Raw genomic sequence first — 20,166 nt, forward strand, 5'->3', positions numbered from 1 at the left:
GCAGATAGCTCTTCTGCTCAACTCCTAGTTTATCAAATTTAACTTAGAACAATGTTCGACGGGCACATTTAAGAACAGTCTTACTTGAAATGGTCTCTCAGTCGGCAGGAGGGTGCTGGGTTTCCCCGCAGTCAGTGTTGCGACAGGCCCTAGCTCTGGATCTCCCGGACTCCGGCGTCAGGTGTGGTTTTGCCTGGCCTGGGCTCTGGGTAACAGCAACTATTCTCCAGCTCTTCACCCACTGCTCCTTCACACGAAGTCGATACGGGGTCAGGTGACCCCCGATTATCAACTGGGGAAAACAGACGCTTGAGTTGTCATCTTCCATTGACGTGGTGTTATGGCCACTCTCAAACCTGTTCGGATAGGACACATACCCCTCGGAATGGTACTTCTTGAAATGGGACACATTGCGGATAACAGTTTCTCTTCCTCGAGTGGCAATAACCTGGGTTCCTTTTATGCTGACCACAGTCCATGGGTCCTTTTCATATGGCAGCCGAAACTTGCCACTGGTAATGCGATTCTTGAGCAACACTACATCCCCTCGTGTGAGCTGGGGAGTTTTGGCCCTCCGCCGATGACTGACTTGATTATGTGCCTTGTGTCATCTGGCATCAATTTGACTATCATCCAGTGTCTCCGGCCGCCACTGAGGGTGGTGATGGTGAGGTATCGAGTCCGTGACCACTCGGCCCATGAGAAGAAGTGCTGGGGCTACGCCCTTCGTGGTGTGGGGTGTTTGACGGGAGCTTCTCAGAAATGTGAAGATGGCTAATTCTACGGACTGTCCCTTGTCGTGGGCGATTCGAATCACCTTATTCAATGTTTGCATGAATTTCTCCACATCGCTGTTCGCTTGTGGCCATCTGGGTGTGATTCTGCGATGATGAATGCCAAGAGCGCTCAGATAGGTGGCTAGTTCCTGCTCTTAAAATGGAGGTGCGTTGTCAGTCCTCAGCTCACGTATGAGACCGTGAGCGACCATGATCTTTTCAAGTTTAGGGATCACCTCGGTGCTGATATGATTTCCACCTCTGGGTATTTGGAGTGATTATCAACGGCCACAAACGTGTGGCGGCCATCAGGAAGGCTGCCAAAGTCCAGACTGACTCAGAACCACAGAGATGTCGGCCTTGGTTCCATAAAAATTGGAGCCGGTCGGGGTGTTTCCCCCGTCACTTAACAGGCAGCGCATGATAGGACAGTGGCCTCTACAAGATTTTCCATTAGTGCCAACCACACCTTAGTTCCGAGTCGTGACTTGGTCTTAACCATACCTTGATGCCCAACGTGAGCGAGCTGTACAACTTGAGCGGTTAATGACATAGGGATCACCAGCCGATGGTATAAGCTTTCCATGATATGCTGCGCCTCGATGGTTAGGATCTTCCATTCTTCTTTGGCCTTGTGCCAGTTGCCACTCTGCAGAGCTGCCTTGGCCCGTTGTAGGCAGTCGTCTTTACTCGTGGCTTCTTTCAGGCTCTCCATGGATATGGGCAGGGGGCATGAACGAGCGTGATGCACCAGACATATTCTTCGGTATCGGCCACGTCTTCCATCTCCTCGATTGTAGCTGCTCGGGGATGTTGCAACAGGTAATCAGCAGGGTTCCGAGAGCCAGGCTGGTATTCTACTTTGCAATTGTAATACCCATTTTTCGATCTGAGGTGGTGGTTTTGTGGAGGTCTCCGAGAATAGAGCGACAAGTGGCTTGTGATCAGTCGCTACCATGAAGGGCTTACCATAGACGTATAAGTGAAAATGACGGTACCCACAATGGATGGCAATGGCCTCCTTCTCGATTTGGAAGTATCTCTGCTCCGTCTCAGTGAGGGACCGGCTGGCAAACACCACGGGGGCCCAATCCTCATCCTAGTGTCGTCTTTGCAGCAGCACAGCCCCTAGTCCCATGGGACCAGCATCTGTTGCCACCAATGTCAGCTTTCTTGGATCGAAGAAGGCAAGCGTGGTGGACTCTGAAAGTGCCTCTTCAATCTCCGTGAAGGCTTTGGCTTGCTCCAGGACCCGTTTCCAGGAGGTGGAATATTTGGTGAGCTCCCTCAATGGTAGGGTCAGGTTGGCAAGATCTAGGATGAACCTCCCTCAGTAGTACACCATACCGAGGAAGCTCTGAACTTCGGTGATATTGGTGGGGGCGACAGCGTCTTTGATGTCTCTCACCTTTTCAGGGTCAGGGTTGACTCCGTCTGTGGAGAATGTGTACCTGAAGAACTCTAACTTCCGTTTTAAGAGTTCACATTTCTCCTGGTGAAGGGTGAGTCCTGCATCTCGCAGGCGCCAGAGCACTTGAGTTAGGCGATTGTTATGTTCCGGGATGTTCTTTGCGTGTATCATGATGTCGTTGCTAACGTTATTCACACCAGGGATGTCTGTGATGAGTTCCTGGATGATCTTCTGCACTGGATACCCCGAAGCTCAGCCTGGTATATCTCCGGAGCCCCACGTGAGTTGAGAAGGTTGTGATGTTGCGGGATGCCTCATCTAGCACCAGCTGGTGGTAGCCGGACTGTAGATCTAACTTCGAGAACCAGCACGCTCCGGCCATCTCCCCGATGAGGTCATCTATGGTGGGAGTGATGTGGTGCTCCCTCTTGATAGCGGCGTTGGCCAGCTGCATGTCCACACAGATTCTCACTGCACCAGGTTGTTTAGGCTTACAAGTGACCACAATTGCAGAGACCCAGGGAGTGGACCCGTCACTTTCTCGATTATGCCAGCAGCCTCTAGCTTCTTGAGCTCTTCCTCAAACAGGGGACGCAGGTGGAAAGCTATTCGCCTATGCCGCAATGCCACTGGCTGGACTGTGGGGTCTTTGCCCCTAAACTTCCTGATTCCTTTGAAGACTTCTGAGAATTCTGTTAGAAGGTGCTGGATGGACTCCTGGTGTACCCCGAAGGCAAACGTCAGCACACCTAGATCTTCAGCGGCTCGGCACCCTAGCAGCATGTCTTGTGCGTCTTCGGTGACAAAGACATTGGTGGTTATGGACTGGGCACCATGTGATATGGACGTTCTGAACTTGCCTCGTATCTTCAGGGGTATGTCTTGACCATAGGCGAACACGGCGATTGCTGATGGGTGAAGCACGGGCGTTGGGTTCAGGGTTTGGTGGAGGGCACAGGCCATGATGTTGATGGTGGTGCCCGTGTCAACTACCGCCATGACGTCTTGGGAGCCCACGCAAACGCTGCACTGGGGTAGGCGTCGAGCCTTCCGTGTTGTGGTGTCTATCATGTGCACTTTGTGCACTACCCGCTCTTCCTCCTCGTCATCGTCCATGTCGCTTTGCCCTCTGTCTCCTTCTGGCAAGACATTGACCACTTGCCTGGGCTTGCGGTACTTCTTGAACCTACACACTTTCTCAAAGTGGTTAAATCGTCTGCACCCCAAACATCTCTTGCCTTTTGCTGGACACTCAGCCGCCTGAAGGGGTGGCCCTCCACAGTATCCACAGGTTTTAGGTTGTCCCGAGTTTGATGTTCCAGGTCCCTTCTTGACCCACCTCGCCGAGGTTTTGTCATCACGGCATTTACCGTTACGGCCTTTACAGGCGCCTGCAGGGCCGCTTCCATGTGCTCAGCCCGTGCTTTTGGCAATTGCTTGTTGCACCCCAGGGTCAGTATGTCGGCGAGGGACTTTCCAGACTCTTCCAGTATCCGCTCACGGAGCTTGGCAGACACGCAGCCCTGAATCACTTGTCCCCTGATCTCTTCCGTTACGTCTGCAAACCCACACATTGACGCCAGGTTCTTGAGACGGGCGTGATAGGTATCCAGTGATTCTTCGAGTATTCATGACTACACTCTTGGCCGTTTCAGTTGTCATTAGTATGGACTGACGAGATACGTTGGGTAACCTTGATTGTACAGAAAACAGACTTCAGTGGTTTTCCGCTGACTGGTTTAAACTGGCGCGCAAGAGAAGAATGGTTTAGAGACAACCAACATGTTCCGAAATCTATTCTGATATGTGGTAGTTAAAAGTAACAAAAACATTATTTTTGTGTGCTGTAGTGATGTATCTTTCAGGATCTCTCAAGGTATGTTGCTGCACTAGGCAAGGGATTTTCCGCCTCCCCTCCCTCCTCTCACCCTTCTTCGACTCCATTATATTTAATACCCAGTTCTGAAGGCTAATGTCTTCAGCTCCCAGTAGGTGGTGCCATTGACAGCCACAAAATTGGCCTATGCTCAGAAACGATCCCAAAAACGTGGCACAGTGAATTCCCATTTTGAAATTGTTTTGCTGTTGTGTACGTGTGATTATGTACACATTGCAATTGTCGAATGGGCTGTATTACAGAAGGCGATGCCGACTGCGATAATTTGGATTTGGATTTGGATACGGATTTGTAGAGCGCGTAGCTACCCTAGGGCGTCCCAGCGCTGTCAGTCAACCTATGGTTCCGGAGGGGGAAGAGTACTATGGGAAGAGCCATGTTTTTAGTTGCCTACAAAAGGCAAGTAGGTTGTGTTCTCTTCGGATGGAGAGTGGAAGGGAGTTCCACAGCTTTGGGGCATTGTAGGAGAACAGTCGCCCCCCAGAGCGGGCCTTTTGTATTCTGGGGACGCTGGCCAAGGAGGGGGAGTCTGATCTGAGTTGCCTGTTAGACTGATGGGGTTTGACAAGGGAGCTCAGAATCGGCGGACCTCTGCCATGCATTATTTTGTGTGAAATGCAGAGAGTCTTAAAGGTGATCCTTTCCTTAATCGGTAGCCAGTGTAGGGTTTTGAGGGCTGGTTTGGCCCCTGTTAAGAGTCTGGCAGCAGCATTTTGGGCGCATTGCAGTCTATGAATGACAGAAGCGGGGGCCCCTAGATAAAGGGCGTTTCCGTAGTCCAATCTGGAGTTCACCAAGCCCTGCATGAGCAATTTCTTGGATTGGAAGGGGATTAAGTGGAGGACTTTCCGTGCTGTTTGAATAAGGCCGAAGCAAGTGCCTGTGGTTTTTCTGGCCTGGGTTTTAAAATTAAGGTCTTGGTCCAACCAGATACCAAGGCTTTTGACTTCTGGTTTGGGGGTGGGAGGTGATCCCATACAGCTTGGCCATAAGAGGGATGGGGGAAGTTTGCGTGGGTTTCCCAAGAGAAGGATCTCGGATTTCTCACCGTTCAATTTAAGCCGCGATTCGCTCATCCAATGGGAGATGTTCTCGAGACAGACTGCCAGGTTGTTAATGACATGCTCATTAAGAGGAATGCAGTTTAGAGATTACTGACGTTGTTAATTTTGAATGAACATTTTGTCAAATGTATTACTTTAAACTAGACTCACTAATGCAAATGTGGAATAATGTGAAATAGGCATATAGAAAGCACACAAGTGGGTTACACAAAGGAGGCAATAGATGTGACTAATGGCACTTGACAAAGGCAGTGGATGGCCCTGGGTAAGATTGTGATTCTTTCTGCCCCATTGCCTCTAAATCCTACAGGTCAGGATGTGCCATAGTTAAAGGTTGCACGGTCATGTACGCCACCTTGAGCGTTTGCAGTCCCATTATTTAAAAACAATGACAGACGTGCGATGGACAAATGCACAAAGCGCCTCGTTGATGTGGTCTTCAAGGCACATCAAAGCAGTTTCAGGCTTGTTAGTGCAGGTGCTAACACTGTGCAGAAGGGTACGCTACAGTGCTCCGCTCAAGGCTGTAAGAATGGCCTGCACCTGTTGGTATTATGAATTGTTAATGTATATGGAAGTGCCTAATTCTCTGCTAAAGTGCTTACCTCACATATATTTTAATATCAGCACCTTGCGGGGGATTGACTTAAGTGACAGTGTTGGTAATTAAGTGCCGGTGCCGAGCACCGACAAACACTGCCTCAAATTAGTCTCTGAATGAGCATTTAGGGTTGTAAAAGTGCCCTTTTTTCCCTGCATGCAATCTGTGGCCGGTATTCTGCATTCAAGTGATATGGCCATGCATACTAATGGGGTCTGTTCTACTGCGCTGCTGCTGAACTTACTCTTCTCTAGGTTGACAAGTTTTTTCCTTGCAGCAAATTTATGGATAAAAAAAGTGTGAGGGGACTGAATTTGGGAGAGATAAAACATGGGGATCCGCAAAAGCTGCTCTTAGTGTTTGCAGTTACACATTGTCATTTTAGCCACCTGCAGTGATTGCTCGCCAGCTGCACAGCCTCCAGTAGCTTTTCTTATGCAGTGATGGATCTATGTGTATTAGGCCCAGCACTAATTGCTTTATTAACCTTCCTGCTTCCTCAACGTTGCTTGACAATGCACAGTACGTCCACTCTTCTTTCAAAATTTTCTTGTGGGGAGAACACCCCCAAACCACCCCGCCGTAGGTTGTTCGGGCTTGTGTGCTACGCGCGCTCGCCGCAGTACAGTACAACTATAATGTTACGCCTCGCATCTTTCAAATGTCACCAGCCGCCACTGGATAGGGCATTAAGGGGTCTTATGTCTTGAGCATTGTTCCAAGAGTAGGAGAGGTCATTGTTGCATCCACAGCTTGACATATGTTATAGGTATATATTTATTTCCTTCACTCCTGCCTTGGATAATGGTGGGGGCAGCTTTGCCCCCTTCCCAATCCACAATGCCCCAGTGCAAGGTGGTATTGTAGCTCACACTACCTTGCTCAAGAGTGGGACTGCATCAAGTGGGTGGATTGGGTGCAGACAGAGCCAGGGTCATGGCCTTATATCCCCCTCCTTGTCTATGGGTGGAGTGTGCTTTTTACCCTCTTACACCCTGCTTTGCCTAATGAAGTGTGTAATAACTATTCTAACTCCACGTGCACTTTGATGGCAGGGTAGGATATAAAGCAGACAAAGGAAAATCTAACTGTACTTTTTTGATACACTCACTTGAAAGTGCTTAAATACACTATGGGGATGGGCCCTCACAACGCACCGATCCTCACAAAGATAGTGTTTGCCTGGTTCTGACACGGTCAACCCTCACTATGAGGAGCAAGCTGAGGGCGACGTCCATTGACACACACACACACACATGCACACACGCACTCTCTCTCTCTCTCTGTCTAATACTTATCAAAGTGTTGCATTGCCCATATGTGATGCAAGGTAGCACAAGTGCAACACAGCACTGAAGTCACATTTACCAAGTACTATGGCATGGTGTTCAACCCTCTTTCAGACATCTTGGAGCAGAAGATCATTTACCAAGACACACAAAGTCACCTTGTGTTTGGCCTGCTGTGCTTGGTAAATCTGGAGTAAAGCAAGGCAGTGCAAATCGGTAGACCTAGGAATGCATCAAAATGCAACACTTTCCCAGGGTAGTCATAATGAGGAGAAATGTCTCTATTATTCCTCTTCCTGTGTGCGCTCCAGAAAGAGGAAAGGCCTCTGAGGATTGTTTTGTGCAGGAAGGTGTCCCTTACTGCACAAAAGCAATCCTGCTTGAAACGCAGGCATACTTCCACTATAAGACAAGGGTGCCTGCATTGGCACTAGGCAGGCAAAAGTGCATAATATGGTGCATTCCTGCCCTCTCCATTTCATGCTGCAAGGCATCTTGCTGCATTGCAATGTGTTGCGTGAAATATTGATAAATCTAGGAAAGAAAGTTGTGAATTTTCACTAGTAAAGGTACACCCACGTACAGGTGTACAAATACTGGATGTATGACATTACAACGCCTGCTTTTACATCGCGTGCTTTTACAACGCGAGTTTTACAACGCATACCATTACAACGCATAGTGCTTTGGGGCGCTGGGTAGTGAATAGTTTAATTTACTATTCCAACTCCTGTCCCCGTGGATAGTAGGGAAGGTGTTTGATAGTAAATTAAATCTATTCCCTATCCTAGAGCGCCCCACAGCGCAATGCGTTGTAATGGTTTGCGTTGTAAATACCGTGTTGTAAAGGCACTACGTTGTAAAATTTGCGTTGTAAGTGTTGTTCACCACAAATACTACTATAGCAATTCGCATATATTACCATTAGTGTTCCAGGAAAGATGTACCATGCATCAGTTTCCAGCATACTGTTGGGAATGTAATACATCTCCCCTGGGCTTCTCTTCCCCCGACCTAATCATACATGTAGAATTATGCACAAGGGTAGTGTGGCACATAGTGCTGGCGCGGATATATGACGTTAAAACGCATACTTTTACAACGCATACCGTTACAACGGGACTTTTACAACGCAAATACTATTACAACGCATGTATTTACAACGCATTTTTTTACAACGCAGGTACCTTTACAACGCATACCATTACAACGTAAGTATTGGTAAGTATATATTTTTTTTTTAATCGTATATTATTTAAAATTAATATAATTTCATGTAATTGTATTTAATTTAATTTAATTTAATTTAATTTCATTTAATTAATTTAATTTAAATTTAATTTTATTTTATTTTTACCCTGTACCCCTTTACCCAAAAACCCAAAACTGACCCTGAACCCTAAAAATACCCCTTTACCCAAAAACTGAAAACTGACCCTGAACCCTAAAAATACCCCTTTATCCAAAAACTGAAAACTGACCCTGAACCCTAAAAATACCCCTTTACCCAAAAACCCAAAACTGACCCTGAACCCTAAAAATACCCCTTTACCCAAAAACCCAAAACTGACCCTGAACCCTAAAAATACCCTTTTACCCAAAAACCCAAAACTGACCCTGAACCCAAAAAATACCCCTTTACCCAAAAACTGAAAACTGACCCTAAACCCTAAAAATACCCCTTTACCCAAAAACTAAAAACTGACCCTGAACCCTAAAAATACCCCTTTACCCAAAAACTGAAAACTGACCCTGAACCCTAAAAATACCCCTTTACCCAAAAACTGAAAACTGACCCTGAACCCTAAAAATACCCCTTTACCCAAAAACTGAAAACTGACCCTAAACCCTAAAAATACCCCTTTACCCAAAAACTGAAAACTGACCCTGAACCCTAAAAATACCCCTTTACCCAAAAACTGAAAACTGACCCTGAACCCTAAAAATACCCCTTTACCCAAAAACTGAAAACTGACCCTGAACCCTAAAAATACCCCTTTACCCAAAAACCCAAAACTGACCCTGAACCCTAAAAATACCCCTTTACCCAAAAACCCAAAACTGACCCTGAACCCTAAAAATACCCCTTTACCCAAAAACCCAAAACTGACCCTGAACCCTAAAAATACCCCTTTAAAAAAAACCTAACATATAACATTTTAAATATAATTATATACTTACCAATACTTACGTTGTAATGGTATGCGTTGTAAAAGTACCTGCGTTGTAAAAACATGCGTTGTAAATAAATGCGTTGTAATAGTATTTGCGTTGTAAAAGTTCCGTTGTAATGGTAGTGCGTTGTAAAAAATGCGTTGTAATGGGTGTATACCTGCTGGCGCACACGTTTATCTAATTTTTCCTCATGAAATATACTATTTTTGTTACCAAAGCCCTTTCTCTACACACCCACCAAATCTAGGTGTATGATGTATTTATATATATAGCGCTTTCAAACCTTGATGAGGTGCTGAAGAGTTTTGTGGACGGGTAGCACTTTAGTCCATGAGTGAGTTACTCACGCGTAAGGAATTAATTATACAGATGGATTACCAAATGAGAAGCTCTATGCCACTAGGTTCATGGTGTTTATGACAATCTAACATGCTGTTATTGTTGTGTTATTTGTTGAACATATCGATGTTATAGGTTGTTATACAAACTGATCAAAAGGGTTTCGTTATAAGTGCAAGACACACCCAAAATTATACTCCAAAATGCAATTTATTTTTTAGTTTTGTCTTTTACAGTTTATTATTAACAGGTACAAATTTACATATTCAATAAGCCTACTCATATATTTTATTGACATTACGTAGACAGTTACCACACTCTGTAACAAATGTCAAAGATAGCATTAAAACTATATGTAATATAACAAGAAAAAACCATCATCATATGAGCTACCAATTTAACATGAGAGATATTGCATTTTAATAGTATTGTTATCCCTAATTTAGAACTGACTAATGTTATTTTTAGATTGTGTGTCCGAGAGATAGAGCAAACAGGATTTATTAAAACATGCAATAATACTTAATTTAGTGAGGGAAACAAAAACATGAATGAGTTATCAGATGTAAATACATCCACACTTAGATAACAATTACCTATTTGTATGTGCTTGACAATGCAAGACTTAATTATGATAGTCACATTCTTAAATGCAAATGACACTTGCCGTACCAAAGATCCTCAAATGTGATCATCAGGTCTTTTTCAGATAATTCTTCTGTTCACTACCAGGACATGTAAACCTTAAAAGTACAGGCCCAACTTTTTAAATACACTGTACCCTGCCCTAGGGTCTTTTTAGTCCCTAACTAGTGGGCATTAGCACCGGCCGGCATAGCTAAGCGTGGTAGGGTGGGGTCAGCGGCGGGGCAAGGTGGGAGGGGGAAAAGTAGACAGACGATGGAATAGGTAAAATTAAATAAATCAAAAAATAAAATCTATTCTGTTGTCTGTCAACTCCTTCCCCAGTCTGCCCCGCTCCAGTGTCCCACCACACTTACCTGCACCTGCTCAACTGGGTGGCATATTTGCATTAAAAGGCATGGTTGAGGCCTGGCAAAAGGGCTATTTTACTGTTTAAAACTGCACACAGGTTGCAATGGCAGGTCTGAGACATGTTTAAGAAGACTAATTAAATGGGTTGTATAATGAGTGCTGCAGGTTCACTAGTAGCATTTAATATAGAGGTCCTGGGTACATGTAGTACCACTTTCCTAGGGGCTTACAAGTCAATTAAATGTGCCGACCAAGTGTAAGTCAATTGTACAATGTTTAAGGGAGAAAGCACAAGCACTTTAGCACTGGCTAGCCGTGGCAAAGAGCCCAATGAAAAACGAATACAGCACAACAAAAGGTGTGGAGGCAAAAAGTTTGGAGGACTATCTCCCGAGGGTGTCAGGTCTTACAGAGACCATCTAAACTGTGTGCGACATTGGCCAGTTTTTCTCTGCACAATGCATTGCTACAAGTCTGGACACTTGACCAGAGAGCATTTATGGCAAAGTTGCGGAAAAAGTGTACATTTGGGCCACTTATTTTGAAAGCGTGGTGCTGTAAGAAACATCCCCAGAATTTACCCTTTGCACTATGCCTCCATTCTTCAATGTACTGCAGTAACTATCTTCTGCGACAAGATGTCTGCAAGTGGGTGGAACTCCATGCCAAAGTACTACGTATGATGTGGGCATGTCTACAAGGGAGAGGACATATCTGTGCAGTACTGAGAAGACTATGAACAGTGAGCACAAAAGAGCACTTCGAGGACTGAAGTGGCACCATTAGGTATAATAATGCGAATGACAGTACATTAATTGTGAACATAGAAGTGGGCATAAAAGTAATTTCGCCACCAATAGGATACCACCTCACCACATTCTCTTCACCTCACATATCCAATGCCAGAATATCCCCAATTCCAGCTGACTGGAGTTTGGTTTACCACAATATTTGTGATCTGCGTGGCAGCAGTGCTGCCACACAGAATGGGGAGAGAGCAGTGCAGAGCCATGTTTACTAATGGGCATATTTACTAGCCCCTTGTGCTTCTGGAGTGTCACTTTTTGTGACGCTACTGTGGTGCAAATTACAAAATCTTATCTATGAGGCCAGGCAAAGGCACTATGGGGCATATTATCAAGCAGGGTGTTAAAATTATCACCGTTTTAGCTGCAGAAACCTGCCACTAAAGCGGCGATAATGGGCTTGATAATATGGCCTTGTGAATTCCAATAGAAACCCATGTTCTGGTGTGAACATGGGCTTCTATTGGAATTCTCCACGGCATATTATCAAGCCCATTATCGCCTCTTTAGCTGCAGTTTTCTGCTGCTAAACCAGCGAAAATTGCCTATCGTCACCCTTGGTAATATGCCCCTTTATTTCTCCTCAATGCTTCCTCTTTCTATGTGTGCTGCCTTCTGCAGCACACATAGAAAGAGGAAAATGCCTCTTACAATTGCTTCTGCGCAGGAAGTTGTTCATCCTCTCAAAAAAAATGAACCCTGCATACAACACAGGCACCCTTGCACCATGGTGCTAAAGTGCCTGCGTTTGCCCTAGGCTTCCGAAACAGCGCCATTTCAAGGGGAAAGGACAGGAATACACAGTATTGCATACATATGATGCATTCCTATCCTTTTATTTTGGCCTGGGACAGCACAGCAAACTGCATTACTGCTCTGCCCTATGCCAAATTCTGATAAACGTGGGCCTAAATATTTACTAACTATTCATCTGCGCTGGCATATAAGCAGGCTGCCTAGCATCCAAGTACACACATTTGCAAACTGGCGTAAAGGTGTGCATAATATGTCTAAAGTATACAAAAAAGTGATGTGTGGAATGCTTAAATTAATCTGAGCTACTGGTAATTACTCGTGCCGCATCCCAATCCATCGCCTGGAAGTCCAGGCTGGAGTGTTTCTGTGAAGAGCAGGGTGAAGACTGGGCATATGGCTGGGTCCACCCTGAGGTGCATGGTGTGCAAAGGAAAGATGGGTTGGGCTGCTACCCGAGCAATTGCTAGTAATTAGACACATTTCAAGCATTCCTCCCTTCACCTTTTGTCTGCGTATGATGTCTAGCATAGACTTTGTACTGGAAGTATACCCTTCTAGTACAAACTCATATACCAATGTTTTAAAATGTTTCGCACGTTGGTTGTGTGCTACAGTGCAGCACACCTGCCAGGTTTGAAGTGTTTGGAGAAATAAATATATTTTCCAAGTTTTTGCCTGCCTCCAGTAGATGTTATTTTTGACACAAAAGCCGGTCTGTGAAGTTCAGTCGATAGTGCTTTGTGTTGTTGGGATGTTACATGGGTGGTGCTTGGGGGGTAACACCGGAAACAGTCATAGGGGCATATTTACAAGCCTCAATTGCCACCAGAACGTCACTTTTTTTGAAGTTGGGGCGAGGATACGGGCTTCGCCTTATTTACAAGGCAGTGTTAAGCCACATAACTTGGCTTAATGCGGCATTGTAAATAAGGCACCCTTTCACGCTATAATTAGCATGAAAGGGGTGGGCAATGACTGTTTCAGTGGGCGTTCTGCAGCCCTGCGTTCTAGAAGTTGGAGAGCGCGGCGTTAAGCCAAGAAGGCTAACGCAGTGCTTCGTCACTTCTTTGTAAATATGCCCCATCGTTTTTTACTCAAAGTGGAGCAAGAAAGCTCAAAGCACAATTTGCAGTGACAAAAATGCAATACCCTTTCAAGGCTTTTGTACCGTTTTGCGTGGATGCAATGTCTTGATATATGTTGCTGAAGTGAACTTGGCGTTAAGTAGTGTAGTCAAGGGTAGCAGCAGCTTCTTAGGATTGTTGTAGCACTGGCACTGCTGCTATTACCCTTGGCATTTGGCATCAGGTGTCATGAAGGCAGTGACAGCAACAGAAAGTAAACATGTCCACAAGGTTGCTGATTGCTTGCTATAGTTACCACTGCTTGCTGTTACCCCAGCATCTCTGAGGTTTTTAAGGGGCTTAGGGTTACACACATATTTAATCCTGTGATGTCCTCAGGAGTCAAACGGTGATTGATGTCATTTTTGCTACCCAAGGTGTATTTTTTAAATAACATTCACGAACCTAAAGGGTTACAGTCAATACATTTAAATGCTAAATCGCTCTTGCACACAGCACTTTACAACTAGAAATGGGATTCCTTTTTTTAACTTTTGCCACTCAGCATGTTTTAATGTTTTTAAAGTACTTGATGAATTGCATCTACATTAACTGGTGGTTGTTCTGTTTTCTTGATCCTCACCTCCATTTAGAGTGCAACACTTGTTTTTGTAGGAGATTGGCGCCATTTTGGGAGGCTCTCTTGTTGTTCTTGGTTGGCTGCCCTCCTATTTAATCCTGGTCGTCCACGCCCAACCAGGACCAGGTGACAGCTAATATGCTGGAAAATATTCCTGCTCTCCTAATGAACGTAGAGAGCTTCTCTTGGTTGTCTCCCTATTAGCCCCTGATGTTAATTAGTCTAAAAAACTTAGGGACATATTAGCAAGAACCTTGTTAAAATTATCGCCGTTTTAGTGGCAGGAAACTGCCGCTAAAACTGCGATAATGGGCTAGCTAATATCCGTTATAGAATTTCAATAGAAGCCCAGGTTAGATGTGCAGGATATCTAACCTGGGCTTCTATTGGAATTCTATAACACATATTAGCGAGCCCATTATCGCCATTTGAGTTGCAGTTTCCTGCCGCTAAAACGACGATAATTTTAACGAGGTTCTTGCTAATATGCCCCTTAGAACTTCCCACATCTGTTTGTTTCTCTCTTTTTACAACTGTAGCAGAGACCAATTCAAACACAGCAAACACATGTGAAACTTTCGCCCGGTTCATCGTGTCACTCTAACACTCTATCGGTGGTTTATCTAAATACACGATCTCATGTAAAGTACACATTGGAGATTTTAACCTGCCTGACATAGAGAGTCCAGGCATTCTACTCCTCTCTGAAACTTGGTAACAAAAGAATCCATCTCTGATATTTCAGCAGCTTTACCAGATATGTATTACATTCTTCAATCCAACAGTCAGTCAGGCCAGATTGATGGTGGTGTGGACATTATTCTTAAAAACATGAATTCCAACACCACTGCCACAGTATTCCTGCAACTGACCTTTCAGTCTTAAAACCTGAGTATGTCAAGCATTCACTTATTTGTATTCTTACATATCAAACTCCAATTATATGTCTATCTTTGCCCAGCAATTTTACAGGACATTTTCCCCCTTTAAGTCGATCATGCAAAAACCATCATTATAGAAGATTTTATATATTGGATAATTGATGACAATAGTTGCCAGATATCTGGCTACTTCCTGGATTTCTTAATTAGTCTTAATCTTTTACAAAATCTGTCTACACCTACGCAGATTAAAGGCCATATTGTTGACCACGTTTGAACAGCAAATCTCCTGCTTACAAGCTTAAATGTTCTCCCCTGCCCTTGGTCCCATCATTCCCTCATCATATTTAACCTGGATGGTCTTCAACAACATGACACTAAATTCAGAATTGATTAGTATGCTCACAGTTGGTCAGGCACAGACAAGGACAGCTTCCATGCAACTCTCATCGACACCATGCTTTGTCCCTGTCAAGATGTTCATTTAATGAAAAAGGAGGTTTCTCTTTGGTTACTAAATGTCAGTAATAAACATGCCCCCTTGGATGAAACCAAAAGGATCAGACAGAATCTTCCTAGTGGTTTTCTGAAGAACTGAAACTTGCCATATTGAAGCTCCGCCAGTTGTACTGGAAATGGCATAGATATTATGGCAACTATAAAAACTCTTTTTAATAAGGTTCATCAGGACTACAAAGCTCTGATTACTACACGCAAAGACTCTCTTTTTCATCAATATCATATTGCAATCTGCTAACAAATCCAAGGACATTTTTAGAACAGCAGCTGAACTCTCTAAAGCAGATAGATTGTCCCTTCATACAGCATCTACCCAAGGTTTTGTAATTATATTAAATACATATTTTGTTGGTGAAATCAAAACCATTAAAGACAGTATAGTGCTACGCTCTAAGGAGACTCTGATATTCCCATCTGACATGAATCCTATCACTTTTTCTAATGTTTTGGTTCTTAATGAAGAACATTTACTTGAGTTAAAGTCAAAAGTGAACTCTGGTTCACGAAACGATATTTGGCCCCCCCCAAGGTCATCACAGCTTTATTTCCTGATATATCAGGTCCTCTCCTGTCTCTTTTAAACTCATGCATGTCCCAGGAACTGTACCTATTTCCTTTCAAGAGGCAGTGGTAATTCCTTTACAAAAAAACATAGGCGAAGTTCCTTTATTTTGGAAAAACCACAGTCCTATCTCTTTGTTGCCTTAACCCACCAAATTAATAGAAGCCAATGTGGCACAGATTCTGTGGTTACATCTTGAAATTGCCCAATTCCTGAATGTGTGCCGTTTGGGGTTTCACCCAGCTCATGGCACTGATTAAGTAGATCTCTTAGTAATGAATGACATGCATAAAAATGGTGAAGAAGGTCTGACTTCTGCATTAATCCTACTGGACTTATCAGCAGTCTCGACGCGATTGGCCACAATTTGCTGTTGTACCATTTAGAGGCTGCTGAACCTCAAAGCCCAGCCCTTGATTGGATGAGATTGTTTTTGACGACTGTCATCTTATGTCATTTTAGGGAAACTGTGGCCCAGATGGATTGTGGGGTTCCTCAGGATTCCTCTCCATCACCACATTAGTTTAACATCTACATTAAACCCCTCATTCTAACCATAGGTGAGATGAATTGTAAAGTATATAACTACACCAATGACCTCTCGTTACTTTTCAGATTGGAAATTCGGAGCAGATTATCAATACATAATTTGGCACCCTGATGATGTCCAAGTGTGGGCGAAACGCCTTGCAGATTGATTTGTAACTATATTGTGTGGATCTAACAATTTGGAAGGTTTTTGAAATAAACCACAGAATTTGAAATTCATCAAAGACTGCCTATGAACCTTTTTTTCACAAAACCATTACTTGAATAATAGATTTGTGAACATTGTGAACCGTGGCGCTCCTTTCATGAAAGGTTATAAATTCTTGTTGATTCGTGGCCCAGTGGCAGTGGGACAATTGAAAGTTGAGCGTGGATGAACTACCTAATCGACTGACCGGTATTACAAACCAGTGCACACACCTCCTAGCCCTCACCGCCTATCGAGTTGGATGCATATTGGTGGAAGGATACCCAGGTCTTCCTAGAGCAAACTGTGGATAGTGCTGCAATCATGAGAGGCACTGGTCTTCGTAGAAATGCTCATGAAATCTCTACTTTTTATCCATCGTAGCGTTAGTACATTTCTAGATCTCAGAAAGATGAACGAATAAGTCTAGCATGCCTTCCAGACAGGCTCCACTTAGCCTTGCTTCAGGGCGACTTTTCAGACTTTCAGGCAGGTCCTGTGAACACAGCGCTATCCATTATAATAAATAATTTGCATATTGACGTGCTTTTTATAGAGCTATTATGCCGCATTACTGCAAGTACCTCCCACATGTTAATGTTGAATAAAATCGTAGTTTCTTTTTCAAAGAAACTGTTCAGTGCATCTTTCTTGGTCATCCGCTGGCTGGTTGCAAAACATCTATTATAAGCTTACGGTGGCTTGAAGCTCTCCCATTGCTTACTGTAGGTTGACTTTATTGTCACTCTTATTTGCTTGCTTGCAATGGCTTCTCTTCTTGTGTTTGCCCCTCACTTGCAGCATAAACCTCTTTATGGTCCCTTACAATCCCTTTTTTTGGCTCACTTGTATCCTTCCACTGATCATATTTAAGGAGTTCCTTTTTTTTATTCAGCAGTGCTGCTACACTCCTCGAAATAGCTCCCCCCATTCGCTGCACTAAGTTGCTCTCCATACTAACCAGCTTCTATGTAAAAGCACAGCAAAACGATATTTGTGCTGGGGTATGGATGGGTGAGCAGATTCTAAGGACTGTTTTTGTTCTGTCTCAAGCATTCCACATAATGCATTAAAGCACAAAGGGTTTGGTGGCACTGTGACAAGGGCCGTCTGCTGCACTCGCTCACTCACCTAGTGTCCTGGAGGCCAATAAACCTGCTCCCTGGGTTGGTGTAGAGAATTAAATGGCTGAATCTTGGAGAAAGGAATTTAGGCCTTGGGAAGCATTTCCCGTTACACTCAGATGCTTCAAGCAGGTGTAAAGTTTTGACGTAGTGGCGTCCTAGAAGTGATGCAGTGAAATCATGTAGATTTCACTGCGTCACTTTTACGAGGCTATCCTGTGTGGGAACGTCCACCCTGCATATATTATACCTGACGCAGGTTAATGTGACACAGGGCTTTACAATGTGACGCATCTCCCCTAGATGCGTCACATTGAAATTGGCCGCATTTTTTATGCCACTGGAGCATCACAAAAGTCACGCAAAGGCGCGCAAAAGTGTTGCAAGGGACTTGTAAATCTGCCCCAATATTTTTCTCCAATGCGAAAATATTTCCAGGTACAGAAATGTGAACCCTCTCCACCCATATTAAATATAGAAGAAATCTCTGAATGCAAATGAGGTGGAAAAGTTTTGGAAATGGTTTGTGTGTACACACATCCTTCCTATATTGTTGATTTTTCCTCCCTTCACTGTGGCCACCCATGACGCTGCCCTTCCCCTTAATTAATTGCAAATTAAAATTTTCTTTTTTGCTTACACCTCTATCTCTGTTTTCTTGCAGGCAACAAGCCGAATTTGTGCATCCTTTGCTACTGCACTGTTGGCTACAGATCGTCTTTAACAGCCCAGATTCTGAATAGGATGCATCAGGAGGATGAAGGCCAAATCCGGGGTACCCCACTGAAAGTGTTCAATTTGAAGGGTGGTTTGGTGAAATGGGCCAATGAGGGACGAGCCATGCTGGATAATCATGGAAACATCACTCGGCTCGTACATCCCTGTAATTCCACCTGGGGTAGTCTTCTGGAGCCTGAGCTTAGGGCTCAAGTCTAGTTCACACTTTCTCCAGTGAATCCCTCTTCATCTGCTACTACTCTGTGTGATTTTAGGCAGGTTATTTACTTCCTTGAATCAATGATTACTGAACTGTAACACTGTAAAAAGGATAATGCATTGATTCACTCGTTGAATAATAAATATTGTTTTATTTTATGATACAAAACATTTACTGTTATTATGTAAAACTCCTAGTCAAATGTGCTTAAAGACCATAAGTCACTGTCTACAAAGAGTTTACTGAATTGAAAGTGTGTTTATGACCATCCACGCTTTAGGAGTGCCACATTCATACAAATGGGCTAACCTAGAAGGCTTAAAAAACTTTGTGGCCCAGATTTACAAAGAGTTTTCGCTACTTTTTTCACATAACCTGGCACAACGTCTTCCGCTGACATTTACAAACCAACGCATATACCTACTTGCATTGGTTCATAACTCAATGTAATGCAACGCAGCACAGTGCTTTGCTTTGACTAACTCTGCATCGAGGGGGCATGACATGGGTGTTGCATGGGTGTTCTCATGCAACCACCCATGGGTCTTGGTGCAAATCCCTATGAACAAAGTATTGCAAACAGGGTTTTCCGTCAAACTCCTGTGCCTCCCTGATACAGGTGTAATGCGGGGGAAATGTTTTAATTTCTTCTCGTTTTTTTCTCTTTGCAAATGTGTGCTGCATAGCACACATGTAAAGAGGGAAATACCTTAAAGCATAGTTTTTGTGCAGAAAGAGAATTCTTCCTGCACACAAATATGCTAAGTACCATTCAGACACCCTTGCACTATGGCGCGAGGTTGTCAGCGTTGGTGGATAACAGCCACAAGTGCACCAGCGCAGAGAGAGAACAGAATTGTGCCCCTTCTAAGTACATATGGCACAGTTCTGCTCTGTACCATTCAGTTATGTTATGTTATGTTATGTTATTTTTATGCTTCTATAGCGCACGGCCACTCCACGGAGTATCCCGGCGCTGCAGAGCAACAACTTTACTTGCTGTGCTGCATTATATGAACTCTTTGTAAATGTGCCCCTGCATGTGCACCACACCAACACTGCAAAGACTTGCTACAGCTTACTTAAATAAAAATGACAAAGATGAAGGTCATTTTCTAGGCCTCTATTCCAATCATTGGTGTGGTAGATGCACTGAAGACACAGATGAATGCAGAGCTTGCAATACGTTTTATCTTCTTGTCATTTATTGTTTACTACTGAAACAAACTCCCAAAGTGGGATTTATTTCAATAAATTACAAAAATAGTGCAAGGCGATGGTGATTGTGGTGCCACTTTCTGATGGCATTGCCAGCTAAGGCTCTCCATCAAAACACTGGTGGCATGCTGGAAAGAAGTTTGTCAAGGATTCCCCTCGAGAGAGGAGGTAGTTCGTCCACAGGAGCATAGATGAATGACCCACACACTTCCCAACAACAACTACCAAAGCGAGAAAGTATAACTTCGCTAACAGGCAGCTGCTACCAAAAAGTGTGGGGGGAATTTCCCAGGGAGTATACCACTCTCCCCTAGCAAGGTGACGTAGCTGCAGTCTTGATGGCAGGAGACTGGAAAATAAATAGACAACAATACT

At 44.0% G+C, this 20,166-nt stretch overlaps 1 protein-coding gene across 1 annotated transcript in view; it reads left to right on the forward strand.

Annotated features, from left to right (window-relative positions):
* The window catches only part of LOC144824436 (uncharacterized), a 79,050-nt gene extending 59,200 nt beyond the window's left edge, over positions 1–19,850 (forward strand). Inside the window, exon 3 of the mRNA XM_078683537.1 lies at positions 18,301–19,850. Within this exon, the coding sequence (XP_078539663.1) occupies positions 18,301–18,572 (272 nt within the window). The 3' untranslated portion in view covers positions 18,573–19,850. The remainder of the gene's footprint in view (positions 1–18,300) is intronic.
* Positions 19,851–20,166: the final 316 nt, after the last annotated feature.

This window comes from Lissotriton helveticus, chromosome 3_1 (genome assembly GCF_964261635.1).
Source record: "Lissotriton helveticus chromosome 3_1, aLisHel1.1, whole genome shotgun sequence".
NCBI classification, from domain to species: domain Eukaryota; kingdom Metazoa; phylum Chordata; class Amphibia; order Caudata; family Salamandridae; genus Lissotriton; species Lissotriton helveticus.